This window comes from Lithobates pipiens, unplaced genomic scaffold, assembly GCF_037356315.1.
Source record: "Lithobates pipiens isolate NorthernLeopardFrog02 unplaced genomic scaffold, aLitPip1_a1.2 Scaffold_25, whole genome shotgun sequence".
Lineage (NCBI taxonomy): Eukaryota > Metazoa > Chordata > Amphibia > Anura > Ranidae > Lithobates > Lithobates pipiens.
In genome coordinates, this window is record NW_027507787.1 from 135835239 (window position 1) to 135858298 (window position 23060).

At 42.9% G+C, this 23060-nt stretch overlaps 1 protein-coding gene across 2 annotated transcripts in view; it reads right to left on the bottom strand.

Moving 5' to 3' along the window:
• Positions 1 to 392: 392 nt before the first annotated feature.
• Positions 393 to 23060, bottom strand: part of NRG3 (neuregulin 3) — a 1280962-nt gene continuing 1258294 nt past the window's right edge. For both annotated transcript variants that reach the window (XM_077454902.1, XM_077454901.1), the window contains exon 9: positions 393 to 1393. In XM_077454902.1, the coding sequence (XP_077311028.1) occupies positions 883 to 1393 (511 nt within the window). In that variant the 3' untranslated portion in view covers positions 393 to 882. The remainder of the gene's footprint in view (positions 1394 to 23060) is intronic.

A 23060-nucleotide genomic window follows, 5' to 3' on the forward strand; every position in this document is an offset into this window, starting at 1 on the left:
CCTGCTCGGTTATTAGTGCTGGCCTTTTCTCTTTCAGTCTGAATCCAGATCCCTGCTTCTCTGCTGGTATGCTAAGTGTAAACAGGATATATTCAGATACAGGTATAGTATATTAGTTGTAGTTAGAACTACAAAGAATATTTCTTCAATCAATAAATAGGTAAACTAAATTGTGCTTTCTTCTGCCTGGAGCACAGCTTTAATAGAGTATTAAGACACATAACTTTTTTCCTTGAAATATCCAAAGTGAGGAGATTATACCTTACTCTTAAAATGTCTGAAGATTCTGGTCAAAGTTACTCATCTGTTTTGTTAAATAGGCAAACGTATACTTTGGCACATGTGAATGTTAAGTAACACACATTACCAAACACAGAAAATAACACAACATGAACACTGAACGCACATGATTGTTGTAATTGTTTCATTGGGATATTTGTGGCATTTTACTTCATTGTCAATAAAATCATATAACAAAATACAATTATGGTTTCTGAATGATGATGCTTTTGGCCCTTTGAGTGAAAAGATCATAGTACCCCCTGTGGTTGCTTAAACCTCTTTGCACCTGTAAGGTTGAAGCATTTCACATCAGTGCATCCACATAACCACCAGCATTCATTAGGGGTAAGAAATCAACATAATATATAATTTAACACATCAGTGTGCTCGGTGTATGCTTTGCCTCTCCTTGAACTTTTCTTTCCTTTAAAAAAATATTTTGTTTAGAAAACACTATGATATGAGGGCGATAGACTATTTGGTTTCTTCTATGTAGATGCTCTTAAATTAATGCATATAAATAATTTATATCCTCTCATCTTTTTGTTTTCCTTTTATTCTTTTAGGCTAAGCATCAGACAGAAAGGTCCATTCCCAAAATCACACATGGAGTGTTGAGTCCCTATGCATTTCATTTCTTAAGACAAACTGTGCCTCCTGTTCAGTTTTTGCTTTTGGGCTCAAGGGGAGGAATGCTGTGTTTTCACTGGCACTTTCCTCGGTCTCTATGTTGGCCAATTCCAAGTCCTCAGATCTTCTTCTGGCATCGGTCAGAATTCGTATCTGCTCTTGTACAGTTTCAAGCAAAATTTTGACCTCCTTTTGTTCTGCTATAAGACAGTTGCTAGGTACAATGTTCACCTTCACAAGTTCAGTGGAATAGGAGTTTTTGCACAGTTTGATGCCCGGCACTTCAGTAGCATTCTGCATTTGTATGCAGGCATCTTCTAGCCCCACCGAAGGTATGATTGGTATGGAACTGGCCCTAGATGTCGAAAAGCTGACACAGTCCTTTTGAGTCATTTTATTAAAATAAGACTGTGTATCTTTTGAATGCAGTTGCATATTTCTAGAATTGTCCAGGGGTTGGTTCAAATCAGCTGAGGAACACCTAAAAGAAAGAAAAATAGAAGTTATTATAATCCATATGAAAATCAATGTTTGGCTATTCCAAAAGTCTTTAGGAAATATGTTCCATGGTGTTTCTACATTATAATCAGAAAAACATAAAATCCCCACGCTGTAAGTAAAATGACTTTGTATGTGTTTCTTGACTCTAGATGATTGGCTAGAGATTGGGTAACCTTAATTGGATCTTTCAAGATTTATAAAGATAGGGATGCTTAAAAATTGGTTGCATAATTAAAAAAAAAATTATCTGTTCTCTCCCTTCCTTGGTTAAGGGGCTAATATCTTAGCCCTTTCTCTAATATATTATATATATATATATATATATATATATATATATATATTATATCTTATAATGCCTACTTTTTCTTGATTATGTTGTAACTACCCCTTTTTCTCTGGAAAAAAAAAACCTCATAATCCACTTTCATACATACACTGTACTTAGCCTTCCATTAAAATGAGTTGGAGTACTTTGGAGTTACTGGATCGTGACAAGCTTGAATTCACCAAACTACAAATTAGGTGTGAATTTTTCATTTCTGGTGGTGATAGCTATTATAATACTCACTGTTTAGCCATGCACCTGTTCTGAGGATGGTACGACACTAAATTGATCAGACAGCAGCAAACATACTTTTGGCAAGCAACACTATTATTATAATTGACAGTGAGAAGGTTAGGAAGTAAATTGGTTGGTTATTCATTATGTTAGCACACTCTATATGTTTAGTTCCTCTTGTCAGTAAGAAACTTATCAAAACTGTATTATAACAATGTTAAACATTCATAAAATGTATATAGGTAAAGTCAAATATAAAACGTCACTTTTAAATTAAACTAAATATCAATGATGCCTATTTAGATAAATATGAAAATGTTAAATACAACTGTTCCAAACCCATTATCATTTTCTTTTAATGCTGAAATCCAGGCAAGCAAATAGATACACAGTTAAAACGTATCTGAGAAATGTCTCACTTGATGAGAGATTTATAATTCTGTTCAGCCTATCTTGTGATGCACATGCCCTTGCCAGATAGTATAAAACAGGTTCCAAACCTGTAGTTTAACAGCACAGCTTGGTCTAGGATGTACTCCAGACTTTTTTTGGATAATTAAAGAGGAGCAGTACATGGCAGAGGTCACACCAATTATAACCTGGGCTCAACAAAACCTGACGAACTTGTTGGCTGTATACATCCCAGTCCCACAAAATGACCTACAGATGTGCTGAGCTGAAAAGCGGTGGACAACCATGAATGGGCACTAAACCAATCCATTTTCTAATAGGTTTGCAGTCGATGGGGTCAACCAGACCTCGATTTGATGGCATCCCCGGCCAAGAGCAAGTTCAAACAGTACCTGGCAAGGGCGAATTTCCTGCAGGTGGAAGCAGTGGATGCTCTCAGTGCCGAGTGGATATTTACCCTAGCATACGTATTCTCACCAATACCTATATTTCCCAGGCTACTCAACAGAATACGCAAACATCTGGAAATAGTGATAGCAATCATGCCAGCTGCACAGACTGTTCCCATTATTACAAGCCCTGGCAATAGAAACCCCAATCCTACTGCCACAAATACCGGACCTGCTCCAACAAGGGCAGTTGCGGCACATGAACCCTACTAAACTTCATCTGGAAGCTTGGAGGTTGAGAGGGGAAGGCTAAGAGAAGAGGGGTGTTCAGTCTCAGTAATTGAGACCTTACTCAAGGCAAGAGCAGCAACAAGGAATAAAACCTATAAAGGTATGGGAGAAGTTTACTATCTTTGCTTCGCTTAGCACTATGAGCCTACAGGTGAATACACTATGAGTACAGATCTCAGCACTCTCAGCAGTAACAGGAGTAAGTTAGGCTACCCAACAGTTAGTACGGCAGTTCCTGAAAGCCTGCAACAGAGTACGACCACAGACAAGGTAATTTGTCCCTCTATGGGACTTACAGATGGTGCTAGAGATTTTGTCCCAACCCTCTTTTTCAGCAGGCCAAGCAATCTCGGATGGAATATAACGATGAAAGATGTTTTTCTCACTGCCATCACATCAGGGAGAAGAATATCAGACATTCAAGCCCTAGGATACAAACTCCTTTACTGTTGTCTCCTACCAGAAAGGGTGGTACTAAGAATGTTGCCACAGCACCAACCAAAGGTAAGCAAATAATTTCATAGAGAACAGGGCATTGTCCTTCCAACAATGCAGAAGGATGCATCCAGTCAAAGGGATGAATTAGATGTCGCGTCTATCCTCGAAACTTACATACAGAGAACACCCCAGTTCAGAAATGTGGAAAACCATGTTTGTCATCCCAGTCAGATTAGGGAAAGGGCTAGCAGCGTCTAGAGTTTCCACCTCATCCCTTTAAACCCAAACACATATTAATTACACAGGTTCTGAGGCTAATTTAATGCAGATAAGTCAGTTTAATTACCACCTTAATCTGCCTCAGAACCTGTGTAATTAATATGTGTTCGGTTTTAAAGGGATGAGGTGGCAAATCTAGCAGCGTCCAAAAGGACAATGGCAATGTGGCTGGTTAAAACCATCAAAAGAGCTTATCAGGCAAGAAGCCTAGAACCTCTATCAAATGTGAGGGCACACTCGACAAGAGGCCTGGCGGTGTCATGGGCAGAGTTCAGGGGTGTATCCCCAGATTCGGCAGCCCTAACAACTGTAGAATTTGGTTGTGCTGTACTCACCGGAATGGATAATAGATAAAATATTATTTCAGCGTACCTCCCTTGTGATTTGTGGGCGTGCTATATCCCATACGTGTATGCTGTCATTCTTTTGTCAGGAAAGGAAAATTAACATCACGTAAGTATACAATTTTTCGTTTTCCTGATACATAAGCATGATAGCATACAGGTCCCTCCCTTGGGGGCTTTGCATTTGAGTATAGTTGTGAGAATTCCGCATTGGGGAGGCAACTTATTTAAAAATAGTGTAACCAGTCCTGATTGGGCAAGGGGCGGAGCCTGTACCCATATGTGTATGCTGTCATGCTTATGTATCAGGAAAGGATATTACCGTCAGGTAAGTATACAATTTTACATTTCAGGCATTCTCATATTTATTTATTTTGTTTTATTGGTATGACACAAAAAGCAGAGAAACAAAAAGTCAAATCTGTCACATTTCACGTAAACTTCAAAAATGGACTGGACAAAATTATTGGCACCCTCATTATAATATTTGGTAGAACACCCCTTGGAAAAAATAACTGAAATCAGCCGCTTCCTGTAACCAATCAGTTTCTTACACCTCTCTACTGGAGTTTTAGACCACTCTTCTTATGCCAACTGCTCCAGGTCTTTCAGATTGGAAGGGTTCCTTTTCCCCAACTGCTGTTTATAAATCTATCCACAGATGCCCTATGGGATTTGTATCTGTACTCATTGCTGGCCAGTTTAGTACTCTCCAGCTTCAGGACTTGGCTCAGCCCTTCCTTTTCTGAGCTGGCCGCTTAGCTGTCAGCTAATTGCCAGCTCCTATCTCTGCACAGTTACTCAGCTGTTGATGATATCCTGCTCGTCAGTCCTGCCTACTTAGTCCAGACCGGTCTTACAGCAGGACAATGAACCAAAGCACATGGCAAAAAGCACCCAGAAATGGTTTAGGATAAAGTGCTGGTGTCAGAAACCATGAAATCAGGTTGATACAGAAGTACAGTTAAATCACACTTGTTTAATAATAAAACAAGTATAGTGATAGTTGACAGAGTAGTACCCTGTGTCTTCTTTATCCACCATTAGAACAATGCTTCATTGCAATCTTGGATACATTTTTCTTTTTCGTCCACGTCCATAGAGATTAGCTACAGTGCCATGGGCTGTAAACTTCTTGACAATAGGGCGTGACCGGAAGTCGACGGGAGCGGACGTGCTGTGCCAGAGCTCAGACACAGCCGCCGCTTCATCCGCCACCATCAAGATGATCCGAGCGGGGGTAAGCCCTGGACTCCCCCCGCTAGGTGGCGGAGCCCTCCTGCGCCATCCCGGGAGGTTTTTTCGCGAGTCTTCTCGGCCGATCGAGCCTCATCCAGGCTCGCGGCCTACCTTCGCCCACCGGACCGCCGCCGCCATCTTGGGGCCTACCCTATCCCCGGACCTCCGTGCCATCCCAAGTGTCCTGCAACGCGGCCGACGTCCCTCAACGGCCATCGGTAATAGCAACGACCAGCGGGGGTGACCTGGACCGCTTCCGAAAGCCCCGGCCGCGCTGAGGCCTACAGCGGCGCCTCTTCTACACGAGGCCGGCCGCCATCTTTAGGCCTCGGGCCTACTCGCCTTACTAGCCCAGCGGAGGTGCTGGTGACTGCTGTGGAAGGAGGCTGCATTTACCCTCGCCCCCCATCTTTGGTGCAACCTGCTGAGGGCCCTGGAGGAATCCGAGCTGCTCTCTCCCACTGTGACTGCCTCCACCTGGACTCCACGATCTACCAGGCAGTGCTCTGCCATCTCTTAAGGTACTTTGTTGCTGCCACCCCCCCCATCATCACTCCCCTGTGCCCCTGCTCCCCCCCACATCCACTTGGGCTGACTGTTTTGCCCCCACCCCCCCAAGTCTCCCTGCATTTCCCCTGCCCCCACCTTCCACTCCTGGGCCTACTTTCCCAAGCTTATTGACTGCCTGAACATGTGAGCACCCCTTTACTATGGCAACCATGTGATTTTGGAGCCATGCCCCCACCCCCGCCTTCCTGAGGCTCCTTCTTAGCAATTTTCAGCTTTACTACCGCCGGGAGTCGCATCCTCACCCACTCAGCCCAGCCGTGCACCCCATGGGGAAGATAGGAGACCAAAGAAAGTCCTACGCTTCTGTGCTTCTCCCCCAAACTTCATCCACCATGGACCGTTATCTACACAAGTCTGTCCACTCCTCCCAACTGGAGGGAGACCCTGCATTGGACCCTTCAACTCGCCATGAACCAGATTTGAACTGCCCGGACGCACCCTCACCCACCCTAGACCAGGGGTTCCCCACTTTGCTGACGGCAGATGTTCTAGACGCTAAGCTCCAATCCCTGCTCAAAGCTATCACTCACTCCATAACTCAGGAAATTGGGAAGCTGGCCAAGGAGCTGAGGGGTGAGATTGACCAATTGGGTGGTCGCACAGACACCCTAGAGACTAAGTTTGATGAACTGGTCCAATATGTTCAAGTGTTAGAGGAAGATAACGCCGCTGTTAAACACTCTGTCTCTCAACTCCAAACACAGCAGGAAGACCTCGAAAACCGTGAACGCCGGCAGAACCTGCGGATTAGAGGCATTCCTGAAGTGGTGGAAGACAGGGATCTCCGCTCCTACCTTCTCAGCCTGTTTAACGTGGTGGCCCCCCAAGTTCCAGATATTGATTGGCGATTAGACAGGGCCCATAGATCACTGGCGCCTAAGCCCCCTGCAGGTGCAAACCCGAGGGACGTGGTGGTTCGGTTCCACTACTTTGACAGTAAGGAAGCACTTACACTCGCCACTCGTAACCAATCCAAGCTGGACTTTAAAGGTGCCAAAATTCAAATCTTCAATGATCTCTCGCCCATCACCTTGGCAAGGCGAAGAAACCTGCGTCCCTTGACACTTCATCTCCAAACCCACAAGGTTCCATACAGATGGGGTTTTCCTTTCCGCCTCTCGGTGACTCGAGAAGGCACTCAGTTCTCCCTTCGTGATCTACATGAAAGCGACGCCTTCCTGCGTAGTCTTGGACTTCCCCCTCTCCCAGACGAAGAACCTACTCTGCTTCCCTCTACACCTCGGCCGTCCGCACTTCCTGCCCGGATATGGACCCCAGTTCGACCGAAGCCTTCTAGATCCAATCTCACCCCTCAACGGAGACCTTCCTTCAGACCCCCGACTTGAGGGACACTGCCTCGGAACACGACTGGGCTTATCTACCCCCCTAGATGGGGCCTTGTTGGATTTTCCATGGTGCAGTTTTATGTTATTATGCCATGGCAAATCCCCCACACTTATTCCCCGACGCCCATGGGGTGCACTGTTTGTTGTTTAATGCTCTTTTTTCCACTGTTTGCAACTTCAGTATATTGCCTTTTGCCGGTTATATTATTATTCATCCTGTTACTACGTTTGCTTTTTGAAAGTTGGCTGAATTCGTTTTTTCCAGCTATGGAAGGCGAGGGGTGGCCTACGGGCTCCTCCCCCCCCCCCCACACTAGGTGGTCCTCGTGACCCCTGTTTTGGTCCCGGGCTCGGACCTGGGCTTCCTGGAGGTTGCTTTCCTCCGGGTTTCTCTTCGGATGTCATTTTTATTTTTGTTTTTTCTTTTTTTTTTTGTTTTTTTTCGTGGCTGCTGCCCATGCAGTCTCCCCTTTTTGTTTTTTTTCTCAATGTTTTTTTTCTTAACGTTTTTGGTTTTTGTTTACAGCCTTTTTCCGGTGACTCGCATATTCTTGTGACACCGCTCACCTTTACACGAGTTTCTTTTGGGAAGTTCTTTTTAGTCGGGCCTCGGTCTCCTTTGGTTTCCTTGGTGACCGACTACCGCAATTTTCTAGATGTATGTCATTGTCGATATTATTGTCACACCACTATTTACCAAAATGTCAGGCTCTCTCTTTTTCTCTCCTCTTGTTTCTTTTTCTCCTCTTGCCTCTTCCTCCCTACTGCTTGGGACTCACCTCCCTCTGACTGTTTTAAGCTTCTTTCTATGCTCTTTCACCAATATCCTTTGATATGTCGTTGAAGTTTTTTACCTGTAATGTGAAAGGTTTAAACTCTGTTCGGAAGCGGTGGTTGGCTCTGAAAGAGTTTAAAGCTTCAAAGGCAGAGGTGATACTGATCCAGGAGACTCACTTCCGTCCTGGGGGTTCCCTCAAATTTGCCAGCAAATCATTTCCGACCTCCTTTCTGGCTTCGGATCCGTCTGGCAAGGCGGGCGTGGCAATTCTGATTGGCCGCTCCTGCCCGCTCCGAATCCAATCTACTTACCTGGACCCCCAGGGCAGATTTATTATTCTGGATTGCATGTTTCAGTCTCAACCTGTCACGATCCTAAATGTATATGCTCCCAATTCTGGTCAAGTTTGCTTCCTCAGTGCTGTCTTTGATATGTTAGATAAATATGCACACCCTTTCACAGTGATTGGTGGAGATTTTAATATGGTCATGTCCCCTGGCAGAGACAAACATGTTTTGTTCCCCCCTAAGACCCCCTCCAATGTAGACTCCCTCTCCAAATCATTCCGCAGACTTATCAGGGCCCGTCGTTTATTAGACATATGGCGAATTAAGCATCCTACTCAGAAACACTATACTTTCTACTCCCACCCTCACAAACTCTTCTCTAGATTAGACCATTTTTTCATCTCCACACCCCTCTTGACAGCTGCGGTATCCTCGGAAATTAATCCTGTCCCATGGTCAGATCATTCCTCTGTTCATTTAGAACTCTCCCTATCCTCGGCCTTCCCCCGCTCCTGTCACTGGCGGCTCAATGAGACTCTTCTACGTAGCCCTGAGACTAAAGCTCAACTGACCACATGCCTCACTGAGTACTTTGAGCTTAACGCTGGCTCTGTCTCTGGGCCCTCGACACTGTGGGAGGCGCATAAACCTGTATTCAGGGGGCATTGTATTGCAATAAGCTCCCGACTTAAAAAAGACGCCACACACCAAAGAGCCTCGGCTCTCCTTAGGCTTCGCAAGGCCGAAGACCGTTTGTTCTCCTCTCCCACGGTGTCAGGGCTTAGGACTGTTGTCTACCTACGTAACCTCCTTAGATCACTCGATATGCAGAAGATAGACAAATCCCTCCTATGGTCAAAACAGAAGTTTTACGAATACTCTAACAAACCCCACCGGATACTAGTAAACAAACTTAAACCCCAACCTTTCCAAGCCTATCCTGACTCCTTTAAACAGCCCGACGGTTCCTCCACTTACTGCCCTCTTACAATGTCTAAAACGTTTGGTGACTTCTACCATAAGCTATATAACTGTTTACTCACTGATGATCAATACACTTTCACCCAGGAGAAGTTTAACTCCTTCGTGGAATCACTGCCCTCCCCCGGCTTTCCCCTGACCACCTCCCGTCTTTAAACTCTCCTATCTCCCCTGAGGAACTAGCTGCGGTAGTAGAGAATCTTCCCACTCAAAAAGCCCCTGGCCCTGATGGCCTACCTTACTCCTACTACAAAACTTTCCTTCCGTTGCTGAGTCCGCACCTTCTTTCCCTATTCTCTTCCTTGTTGAAGGGCACCGTTCCTGACCCCCAGTTTCTCCATGCTCACGTATCTGTGATCCCGAAACCAGATAAAGACCCCTCCCTCCCAGACAACTACAGACCTATCGCGCTGCTAAATTCCGATTACAAAATTTTCACCAAAATATTGGCAAACAGGTTGTCCCGTTTACTACCGCAACTTATCCACAAAGACCAAGTCAGTTTTGTACTGGCTAGACATGCGGGAGACAATACTAGACGTACTATAGATTTGATTGACTTACTAAACAAAACGAACCGCCCAGCTCTTATACTGAGCCTTGACGCTCAGAAGGCATTCGATAGACTCAGCTGGCCATTTATGTTTGCCACGCTCTCTCACTTTGGCATCGCAGGTCCCTTCGTCGCCGCCTTGAGGGCACTGTATTCCAGACCCTCTTCGCAAGTTCAACTATCCTCTTACTTATCGCCATCCTTCTCCCTCGGTAATGGCACTAGGCAAGGCTGTCCACTATCCCCTTTGCTCTTTATTCTCTGTTTGGAACCCCTGGCAGCGGCTATCCGTAACCACCCTGATATTCGAGGGGTGCAACTACGCCAAACTGAGTATAAATTGTCTCTATATGCTGACGATATTCTACTGACTTTAACTAGACCCCACACCTCCCTTCCCTCTCTACATGCTCTCCTGCACCAATTTAGCTCGATCTCTGGATATAAAATCAACACTAACAAGACGGAAGCTCTACCTATTCTTATTCCCCCCGCGGATCTTGTCTCTTTGCAGCGTAACTTCGCTTACCGTTGGTGTACGGCCTCTCTCAAATATCTAGGGATTAACCTTACCTCTTCCTACTCTAACCTGTATTATGCTAATTTCCCACCACTCTTTTGGGACATCGACCGACTCTTGCGACAATGGGACTTGTATCCCATTTCTCTCTTGGGTCGCATCAATGTCCTGAAGATGTCCATCATGCCACGACTTTTATACCTATTTGAAACATTACCGATCCCCGTCCCCATGTCCCAACTCAAAGCAACTCAGAGCTCCTTCCTTAACTTTATCTGGCGCTATAAGGCCCACAGGATAGCTAGTTCCGTAGTGCTCACTCCCAGAGCCAGAGGAGTACTGGGGGCCCCGGACCTCCTTAAATATTATTATGCTACGCACTTGAAACCGGTTATAGTATGGTCCCATAGAATGTCATCCAGTGTGTGGTCTGACATTGAAATGAGCATTACTACCCCGGTCCACCCCTGCTCGCTGATTTGGGCAGAATTGGAAACCTCCATACATCAACTTAGGAACCTTTCTCTCCGCCCCATGCTCTTTACTCTTTCTATTTGGAAGAAATGTGCCCAGCGTTTCTCCCTGGCCTCTCCGTGCTCGCCATTATTAAACGTATTGTTCAACCCTGATATCCCGGACAGTCTGTCTTACCCACGCATGCTCCCTTGGACACGTGCGGGCGTTTTCCAACTTCGTGATCTGGTACATCCACTTACACATTCGCTTCTATCCTTCGCTGACATTCAACGTAAATTTCAGGTCCCCAAGGGTTTGTTTTACTCCTATCTTCAAATCAGACATTACTTTAGCTCCAAAAACCCCACCCTTACCTTGAATAACCCTACCCCCTTTGAACTTCTCTGCTCCCAAGGTCCACACCAAACGAGACTCATCTCTGAGATTTACAAGTATTTACAGGCCTCTCCCTCTCTTTCTGGCCCAGGTCACCTCTATACGCGTAAGTGGTCTCGGCTTCTTGGCCAGACCATTACTACTTCCCAGTGGCTGAAAATTTGGGAGACTGCCTCTAAATCGTCTCGATGTGTGGAACAAAAGGAGACATTATATAAAATCCTGATGTTTTGGTACAGGACCCCGCAGCTCCTACATAAATACGATCCCCGGGCTTCCCCACTTTGCTGGAGATGTCGGAAAGCTACTGGATCTCTTTTTCACATCTTCTGGGAATGTTCGGTCATTAAACCTTTTTGGTCCTCGGTCCATGTATATTTGCAAGAACTGTCCGACACCGTCCTTCCTCTAACCCCAATCCACTTTCTGTTAGGCTTACCCTTTCCTGACCTGCCTGCCAATGTTCAGAAACTCTTAGGATATATTCTATTGGCAGCAAGACGGGCCATACCAGTCATATGGCTGTCGCAGTCCCCGCCAACACTCCCACAGATCTTGCAAACGCTGGAACAGATCCGTAGGATGGAGCACCTTACCGCTGTTATTCATGATACTTTGCCTAGGTTTTCCAGAGTTTGGGACTTATGGGACCATTCCCACCTTAATCCGGGACTCCCTATAGCCCTCCCTTAATGATTACCCGATGTCTTTCCTTACACCCCCCCCCCCCCGCCAGTATATGTCTCTCCCCGAGGATGCCTCAGTCTGGTATAGGCTCCTCCCGGAAATGAGCATACCCCAGATCCAGTGGTTGGCTATGCTTTTTTTGCAGACACGTAGCTATCTGGCCTACCCATCCATTGGACTCTCTTCTACACCCCCCCTCCTGACTCTCCCCCCCCCCCCGTCCCCCCGTTGCTGGATGCATTACTGCTTTAACTGAGCCTGTGACTTGATATTGCATGACCATTACGTTGCTGTGTTTATTTTGTGTTTATTTTCTGCTTATTTTTCTTTTCTTGCTCTGTGGCCTAAGATCTGTAACGTTGTTGACACTGACAATTATTTGTTGTTATACTCTCACAGAAAAATTTTCAATAAAAATACAATTGATAAAAAAAAAAAACTTCTTGACAATGTTGCACACAGTGGACACAGAAACATTAAGATCTCTGGAGATGGACTTGAGATCCATGCATTTCACAATTTTTGTTCTCAAATCCTCAGACAATTCTGTGCTGTTCTTTCTCTTCTCCATGCACCATGTGACACACAGAGACACACAACAGAAAGGTTGAGCAATATCCCTGTCACACCAAGGGTGTTTTGCAGGCACTATAGCATTAGAAATAGTGCCTGGATAGAGTAAGGGAGGGTTATAACCCCTGTTGGTTTATTTTTTGGCATCTATGTCCCATTGGGGAGATTGCTCTTCATTTCCTGCCCCATAGCCAAAACAGGAAGTGAGAGGAAATTCCTGTAAATTATGAGAATGTACTAGAAGTTTTCTCCTCTATTACTTTTCTGGGATTGATAGCAAAATTGCATATTTTCTATGGAATAAAACATCTAATAATGAATTCCAAACTTGGTTAATGGGCCCTACAGTAAAAAAAAAAACGAATACCCTGATTTTCCTGATTACTTTGGATGACTCATGTTACAGGAATGTAATTGTAAGCTGACTATATGGACAAGCCTACTCACTCTGTGACCATTTTTTTTATCTTTTTTTTTCTGTATCTGGGATTCCTTTTAACCACTTACAGACCGGACCATTTTGCTGGTCAAAGACCAGACCCCTTTTTGCGATTCGACACTGCGTCGCTTTAACTGACAATTGCGCGGTCGTGCGACGTGGCTCCCAAACAAAATTTACGTCCTTTTTTTCCCACAAATAGAGCTTTCTTTTGGTGGTATTTGATCACCTCTGCGGTTTTAATTTTTTGCGCTATAAGCAAAAATAGAGCGACAATTTTGAAAATTATTTTTTACTTTTTGTTATAATATATATCCCCCAAAAATATATAAAAAAACATGTTTTTTTCCCTCAGTTTAGGCCGATATAGGTTTGCGCAAAAGTTGTAGCGTTTACAAAATAGGGATAGTTTTATGGCATTTTTATTAATAATTTTTTATTATTTATTTTTTTACTAGTAATGGCGGTGATCAGCGATTTTTACTGTGACTGTGACATTGTGGCGGACACATCAGACATTTTTGACACCAATGTCATTTCTACAGTAATCACTGCTATATAAATGCAGTGATTCCTGTGTAAAGGACACTGGCAGTGAAGGGGTTAACCAGTGGGTGGCAGTGTAGGGGTTAAGTGTTCCTAGGGGTGTGTTACTAACTGTGGGGGGGTTGGGCTTTCATTCAGTGAACACTGATCACTGCTCCAATCACATGGAGCAGAGATCAGCGTCACTAGTTGCTAGGCAGAATGGAGAAATGCTATTTACATGGCATTTCCTCCATTCAGCCTTCCTGTGATGATCGCGGGTATGCCCGCGGCGATTGAGTCTGCGGGACCCGCGACCGGACTCACGGGGGTCCCGACCGGCGCGCTCGCAATGGCAGGGCGGCATTGAAGATTGGACGTACCTGTACGCCAATATGCCTGCCCGTGCCATTCTGCCGACATACATCCGCGTGCGCTGGTCGGGAACCGGTTAATAAAGGTTATACTGATACATACTTGTGTGACCTCTCTTTGCACATATCTAATAAAATCCCCCAAAAATTTTAACTATCACGTGACTGTGATACAACTGTAATTGTAACTGTAATTTGTAATTTTCTTTCATTGCTAATAGTACAGAGGAAAAATGGAGAGGGGCACAGACAGCAATAAACACTGACAGGTGTTTAACCCACTCAATCCAAAACTAAGAAAACATGTTGCCTTTAGTTATACTTGAAGAGCATTATCAACTCCTTTGTGAAGACAAATAAGGATGCATTTAATTTATTGTCATTGACATGCAGACTGCTCTAGGTAACACCCACAAGTGATGCTGTGCTCCCATGTTTAAAAAATTTAAATCCAGTGAATGAAGGAGGAGGGCCAGTGGAAGTTATCTATGGTAGGAAAGAGCAGATAATGCTAAACATCCTTCTGCTCTGAAATTAGTAGGGTTGTCATGGAACTCACCATGTGAATGTCCGTCCCCATGTAGCAGCAGTTTACTTTCGGTCCAAGGGTCATGCGCGGTGTCCCCGTCAGAGGCAAACGCGTTCCGGAACGAACGGACGCACGCCAATAGGAACACGTGGATGCACTCGCGCCAACCGAACGTATGTGCATACTCCCGCATGCATGACCACGTCCACCAATCCTGGCACATCTCACCATATATAAACAGGATCCTGACCTGATACCAGTGCTAGATCATCTTCAGCTTGTCCCTGAGATACCTGATCATTGTTTGCACCTGTGACCTTGTTCCTGATTACCCGGCTTGCTCGACTATTCTTTTGGATCATCTCTGCTTACTATTTCCTGGATTATTACTGACCTCGGCTTGGACTTCCTACTTCGTCTAGCTTCCTGATTTTGTACCTCTCTGCCAGCACATTACCAGACCCCTGCTCGTCCTTGACTACGTACCTGCCTTTCGTTCCTGTACCTCGTTGCCAGCCAGTTGCCAACCTTGCTTGTTCCTGACGTGCAGTGTTTTCCTCATACCTGCTTGGCTTCTGCTGAATACCTCTGGTGACCGGTCTACGTCTCTTCCTCTGTGAGGATCCAGTGTCTTCAAGCCTTCATCTTCAAATCCACAGCCACCTGCACCCTTTCGCTGCCTCAACACTTCCTGTCCCCATTTCCAGGGGTGTTGAGACAGCAACCGTGCAAGAGGCCACCCCCAGCAGTCTGACTCCACTGTAAGGTACGTGACAAGGGTTCTGTCTGTGGTAGTTACTTATGCACACTGTGACTTCTCACAGTGTGCATAAGTAACTACCACAGACAGAGCAATGAAATCAAATTACCCATTTTTTTGTACTGGAGGGCAATTAGAACAACTACGCTATATATATATATATATATATATATATATATATATATATATTTATATAATGTTCAGTTGAGGTTCAACTCACACATGCAATATCAACTTACTGTATTTACAGATAAAGATGACATTTTCCCCTTAGGTTTACATCATATCACTGATCAATAGGAACACATAGAAATAATATTTAACCCCATTTACGCCTAAGGGTAAAACAAATCTTAATGCCTAAGTACAATTTAGCAAATTTGCGGTGTCCTATGGAGCCACCATCTTTGGGCAGTTTTGGCCTTCCTTAGTCCCCTGGGTTCTGACCTTTGGTGGTTCCCTGCCTGTTAAGGAGGTTATATGGAAGCTGAGAAGCTGTAGGCTTGCTCAGACTGGTGGTTAGGACCTGTATATATTGTGTAGACAGAGCCAAGACACGGCTAGGTTTTTTTTTGCTATTGTTGTTCTTATTTTGTTTTCTGGAACACTGCACAGCACCTGTATATAGACTTGTATATAACACAAATAAACACAGCACTGTTCGTCACTACCTCAGTGGATTTGGTATCTGTGTCTAAAAGACTGCTTATCCCAGGGAGCTTTGTACCTGCTACCTGCTCCTCAGGTTACATATGGTAGAGGCTGCAACCAGCTGTAGTAAGTTATTTAAAGGCAAGTACCTAGAATGACTAAACATGGAGGAAATACTAAAACAATTGATGATATCCATGATATCCAATGCTGTAAAGCAGCAAACAAACGTTGCACTCAATGCTGCACAACAGCAAGCCAACACTGCACAGCAGCAAATAAACGCCGAACTACAGCAAGCCAATGCTGCACAACAGCAAGTTATTACTCAGGAGCAATCGCAAAGGCTGTTTGAACAGCTAGCCACTGATGCAAAAGCTGATAGGAAAACCTTGGCTGAGGTTGTGGAGACACTAGCACAGTGGTCACCTGCTAAAATTGATGATGTTGGAGACAAGCTCTCAGCCATCCATGTGGGTGGCTTCCTTTCTAAGGTGACTGCAGATGATGATCCAGAGGCCTTTCTGCTACGTACTCCTACGTACTCTGCTCCATACGTTTAAATGGACCTCTGAGAGGGAAGGTTGCAGCAGAGTTGCAGCTTTCAATAGGTCTTTATAGACCTTCCTTTAGTAGTGTGATTAGTACACTTTTACACCGTAGCACAGTTTCTTTTTCAGTTTTGTAAATTATATAGTTTAGCATTGAAAGATGCAAAAGTGTTGGCTATATCTAAAGGATTAGTCATGCGAGTTCCCTGAGGATCCCTGATGCTCCAGGTTTGTTACTTAAAGAGTAGGAATTTCTTTTTAGACATTTGAAATAATATTAAAAATGTGTTGGAAGAGTTCTCCTAGTTTGCATCGTTGTTCTCTAAGCGTGGTAGAAGTCATGTGATTGGGTGATTTATTTATTTGTTCTAGACTTTTAATCTGTTGTAGCAATGAGTCTACCTCGGCTAATTGTCTTTTACGCTCCTGAACAACTAATTTGATAAGAAGACCTTGTAGAAAGGCTTTATGGGCTAACCATGCCATGTATTGGTCCCTGATAGATTCACAGTCTTGAAAAAGGTCTTAATCTCAGATTTAAATTGCTTTTCACATCATGAGTTAAGAGAGATGAGTTCAGTCTCCATAGGGAATGATTGGCAGAGCAGGATTGGGGGAACAGTTTGAGCGATATAGGGGCATGGTCTGACCAGGTAATAAGACCTATGTGGGATTCTGAGGTTGCTAGCAAGGTTTTTTTGTTTGTTATAAAAAGGTCAATCCGGGAGTAGGAACCATTGGCATAAGAGTAGATGGTATAGTCACACTAAATGTCATGCATGCACCTCCAGGGATCAAATAGGTCGTCTTTCGGGATTGGTGGAGTCCAGAGTAGAATCTTGGATGTCAGTAAAGTCTCCACTTATGACCGATTGGGTGTTTTCATATGGACTCAGTTTATTCCTGAGCTTTTTTTTTAATTTTTGTTGGGCACATAGACATTTACTAGGGTCAGTAAGTGACTGTCAATAGTAGCAGATACAATTCTAAATCTGCCTTCCTCTGTGTCTACATGGTGTAAGACAAAATATACTTTGGCGCTTATGGCTACCATTATGTGTGCAGGATGGAGATTTAGTGCTGGAAAAGTGAGTTTCTTGAACGCATATTATGTCTACGTTTTGGGAACATGCTTCTTTCCAGAGAAGATTTATTTTAAATGGAGAATTGATGCCTTTAGCATTGATAGATGCAATTGTGAGGGACATATTTTTATGTTTGGTAGCTGGTCTGTTGAAGTTGAGCGAGACTATAGCACTAATTACAATGCAATAACGTAAACACAAGATATCAAACTGTAGTAATAAGAAACAAGGTATATGAACAGTAATGCTCCGTACACACGGTTGGATTTTCTGATGGAAAATGTTTAATGGGAGCTTGTTGTCAGAAATTATGACCGTGTGTAGGCTCCATCAGACATTTTCCATCGGAATTTCCATCACATAAAATTTGAGATCTGGATGTCAAATTTTCCGACAACAAAATCCGTTGTTGTAAAATCGTGTATGCATATTTCCGACGCACAATGCTCCATGCATGCTCGGAATCAAGCAGAAGAGCCACCCTTACCAATAATTTGGTGGGGTATCCCCAGCGGTAAGTTAATTTGTGCCCCAACAGGATTGACATAACCGGAGCAATTGCCCTGCTCATCTCCATTGTGGCGGGTGATAAATCCTCAAAAAGGGATATTTTGGAGTAGGGAGCAGGAAGAGGTCTGAGTGCTCTGGCAGTGTGTAAAAGTTGCTCTTTTACGTGGAAAAAATGCAATCTGTCCAATACATCTCTAGGAGTGTCTGCAGGTAGGTGGTATGGTTTTGCGATGCAATGTGCTCAGTCGAGGAGCATGTCACGGGAAGAAAGATTAGGGATTATAGTGGAGAAAAGCTTTTGTAGGTATTTTTTTTTAGTTCGATAGGAGGTTTCCAGAATGCCTCTAAATTTTATATTATTTCGTCTCGACCTTCTAGGTCTGCGAGTTTCAATTTGATTCTGTGGATTTCCTCTGAACAGTAATCATGTGCATCCAGGAGTTCATTGTGAGCTTTGCTCATTTCAGTTATATGTTCCTCCACTGATACAGATCTTTCTTCCAGGCAATCAAGTCTGTCATGTAGTTGTGAGAGAGATAACTGTAGCTCTCTATGCAAATCTCTCTGCATTGTAACGAGCATGGCTTTTAGCATGCTTTTTGATACTGGGTTGTCTGTAACTGACATGGCAGCTAGTGCATACATTTGAGGAGAGGTCAAAGATGCAGGGTCTGAGGGAGCCCAATGGTTTTTAGGTCTGGGGGGTTTTGCTAGGGGAGTTGAATGGAGATAAGGCAATCCTCTAACCTCTGTAAAATTGCGTGTCTGCAGGGTAAGAATTTTAGGGGGGCTAGGCTGTCCATCTCTTCTCCCCTCTCCAGGAGCTCTGATTGTGCTGACTGCTGTGGTGGCTGTTCAGTATTGAGCGGGCCTCATGCTGTGGCTGAGGGAGAAGTGTAGCCAACGCCATTTTGACTGGATCGCTGCTCCATGGAGCCAAAGTATTGTGTCAGACATTGTGGAGGTGGAGGTGGAGGAGGATTTTGCCTCCTAAACATGCCAGTGTGTCCCCGCTACTCTCCTCTCTCAGGACGGGGGACAGGGGAAGAGATTGTTGACATTAATAGCTCTGTATCGCTGCCGTAAAGCAGAGCTTGAGAATCAAGTAGACATCCCATTCTGTGGCTAGCAATGCCCTCTGGAAAGTTTTTTTTTTTATTATGCTCAATGGGTTAAGCTAAAACAGAGTTTAATACTAGTTTAAAGGGTTAAATGCATGAAGGTAAAAACATATTGTGCCTTTACAACCACCTTAAAGTATTACTAAACCCAGTAATATGAAAATATTTCATCTGCATCCCCAGTGCCCACAGTTTATAAATCTTATTTTTACATTAAAATACCGCCACTATATATCTTTTTGGCTGATTTGTATACCACGGTCAGTGATAATCTGCACAGTTTCTCCATTGCTAGAGTTCAGCAAGGAGGAGATATCATGTGACCTGGCTAGCTCTGAGAACAAGTAATTATTTTCTCCAGCATAAAAGACACAACTGAGCATGTGCAGGTTGGCTACTCTGCCTGTGTAGACAGTGTAGGAGGGGAGGATCTGTGCATACAGGATAAAACCGCCTTTTTACACAATGCAGAGGATTAACCCCTTAAGTTTCACAGTGTATATGCAGCATAGAATGCGTGTTATACTCACACACTGTTGTGGGTTTAGTAACACTTTAGCCTGCAATAAATAAAATAAAAATAGCTACTAAATAATTACTGTGCAAATGTATAATTTTTTACCAGCTTTATAATATTTTTTATGGCTGTTTTTTTGTATTTAAAACTTTAACACGGTAGTAGTAAAGTTGTAAATCTGATAATTACAGATAAAATGTCAGGAATCAGTCAAAGAAAAACTTGTAAGCTTAAAAAAAAAAAAAACTGCAATATTCATGAGAGTGAGTTTTTCTGCAGTGCTGTCAAAGCAAACATTTCTATGAAATACTGTGTAGATGGACCTACCATAAGCACATGGGAAAGCCTTATTGCTTACTGCATTTGGAAACAACTAGTTCAATATCTCACAACGATGAGAACAGCTGCTATCTAAATAACACTCAATCAAAACGCCTCCTACTCAATCAAATGTAAACTCTGACATTCTTGTTTTGCAGTCGCTCTGCAATACAGCAACGTGACTGGCATAAAAATGCATCATTTGTTTTAAGCTCTCATTAGGTACTGGACTTTCCACTGCTTAATTAGCAGTGTGCTAAGTGTTAAACTGTTATTAAGTCTACTCTTTAACCTCAAAGCTGTCAGATTCCATAACAAATAATGAAGCCTGGCAGCTTTGCAATAAAAGCCTGGCTTGTCAGGTGTGATAAGAAATACAGACAGATGGAACAAAATTGCAGAAGTCGAAATATCTAAGCAATTAAAAATGCCAATCTAGACATTTTGTTCTTTGTTGGAAAAGCTGCAGACTTTTTTTTATGATTTTTAACAGATTTCCATCAGATGCCTTGATGACAACCTAAACAGTATAAAGAGGAATACATGGGTTTGGCTGTGTGAAGGGCAAGTTTACAGAGATCAAAATATAAGATCTTTCTTTTCAATTGCTTGTCAAGTGAACCTACACAGTGTAGATTTAATAGATACATGTATTTAACTTTTTTTTTTTTAAAGATAAGGTGCTCAGTTTGCATGAAAAAAAATACTGTAATACTCGCTAAGGTTAAATTATAATGGATGAAACAATATCATTTTAGGATACAAATCCCATCACTATACATTGGAATCTCCTTAAAGGACAGGTTTACTTTGTAAAAAAAAATATATAACATTTTCTGGGGAGGAAAAGGGGGCATTGGGCCCATGAGAATCAAAGAGGAACGCAATGGGGGTTATTTACTAAAGAAAATCCACTTTGCACTGCAAGCGCACTCAAAGTGCACTTGGAAAAAAAAGTCACTGTAGATCCGAGAGGCACATGCAAGGAAAATAAAAAAAAAACAGCATTTTATCTTGCACATGATTGGATGATAAAATCAGCAGAGCTTCCACTCATTTCAGATCTACCATTAGATTTAGAGCGACTGCACTTCCAACTGCAATAACCCCCAATGTGTCTGAAGTTTTCCCCATTGGGTGCTCTTATCCCCAAGCGGAATTGATGTCATCACAAGGGGATATAGCGAAGGCAGGATGGAGATATTATCAAATACTACATTTATTTAACCTCCCTGTCGGTATGATTATTTCAGATTTTTGGCGCTGAAAGCGGTACAATTATTTTGCATGAAAATTTGGTGTTTTATATTGTAGTCCTGTAATTCTTAGGAATAACTCACTTAACTCTGTCCAATCCAGAGTCTAGTAGACATCCCGGGTATGATAAAGTTTGAAAAATGAAATCAATTATAATATAATAAATAACTATAAATAATGATGCCAAATAATAATATAATAATAATAAAAATTATTCAATAACGTAATCAAATCAAAAACACTGAAATTTGCTCAGTTGCAGAATTGCTGTCATTACTTTTCAGTATTTGATGACGGATCTCCCCACAAATCACTATTGCACAATTGCAAGAGATTCTAATTTATTATCGCTGTTTTCTAGCTGGTTTAAACCACTTTTGGTGTAAAGGGACAGTTTTGGTTGCTATGGACAATCTCCAGTTTCCAAGCAGAAAGAAAAGTGTTTATAATATAAAACTGCATGCAGGGTATTGGGCAGACCACTAGGGACAAAAGGGATGTAAAATAATTACATACAGCAGTGTGAAAGCCGAGGGTTTTCACACTGGAGCGGTGCGCTAGCAGGACAATGAAAAAAAGTCCTGCTAGCAGCATCTTTGGAGCGGTGAATGAGTGGTGTATTCACCACTCCTAAACCTCTCTTACCCATTGAAATCAACGGGGCAGAGTGGCTATACCGATTCAGCGGCACTTTGCGGGCAGTTTTAACCCCTTTTCGGCCAATAGTGGGGGTTAAAACCGCCCCCGCTAGCGGCCGCATACCGATGCTAAAACGACGGTAAAGCGGCGTTAAAATTAGTGCTGCTTTACCACTGACGCCGCTCCTGCCCCAGTATGAAAGAGACCTTAAGGTAAACAAATCTGTGGCAGTTGTCGTAAATGTCAAATGCCAGCCATACCACTATCTAAATGCGTTTTCTATTAACATTGTATTACCACAAACAGATGTAAGAGCTATAGCTTTAATTAGATCAAAAACCAGCAATACTTTTCTTGTTACTTGCATAAGAGGTGTAAGGTTTTTGAGAGATGATGTAATAATTTTAGTAATAATTTATTTAGTCTTAGCATTGCATTAGCATTGCTTAAGACCCATGGTGACTTTAAAAATTACTTTTTGTACATCTGGCACAATGTTTTTTTCCATGCCAAACTCTTAATTTCACCTGAAAACTGGACTTCCGTGCACCAAAGTTGCAGTAAGGTAGTATACCATCATACCACATTGCAAGCTTTTATAATCTGCAACATTTTTTTAAGTGCAGTGCAACGCAACACACAAGGGTCTATTTATCAATATTTTCTAAATGATTCTTAGTTGAAAAATATGTGAATCTTAGATAAAAATACTAATAGATAGACCCCACACATGGCTATTGATCTTATTGCTAAGTGTGTTGGGGTGCCATACAAAATGAATATATCACTGTAACACACCACATTTCATTTGGTGCATTACTGTGTGTAATAGTAATGATGCGTGTTCCTGCAGTGTAATACTTTGTTGCCATGGTTGCATGGAAGTAAAATTAAAATGTTTTAGAATATCTGCCTGTAAACTGAAACTGAAAAAATATTCTTTGAAAACATTAAATGATACAACTGCTTGCATAGAAGGCATATTTTATATACTGTTTTAAAGAGAAGTACAAGTTCCCTTAAAAAAAAAAAAAGTGTAACTAAAATCAGAGACAGAGGTTAAAACCAGTGTCAGGTTTATATTTCTGTCCATGTCACATTAAGGAGATGGAATCTTTCTGAATGTACTGATTACCAATGCAACTGGGAATTAGGGGCGAGATGATGGCTTGGTCCAAACCTAGATTTGGACTGAACTTTGGCTGTTCAGGTGTTCAAATGAATGCCCAAACTTTAAGATGGTTTGGTCCCCTTTTCGGTGGGAGACTCTC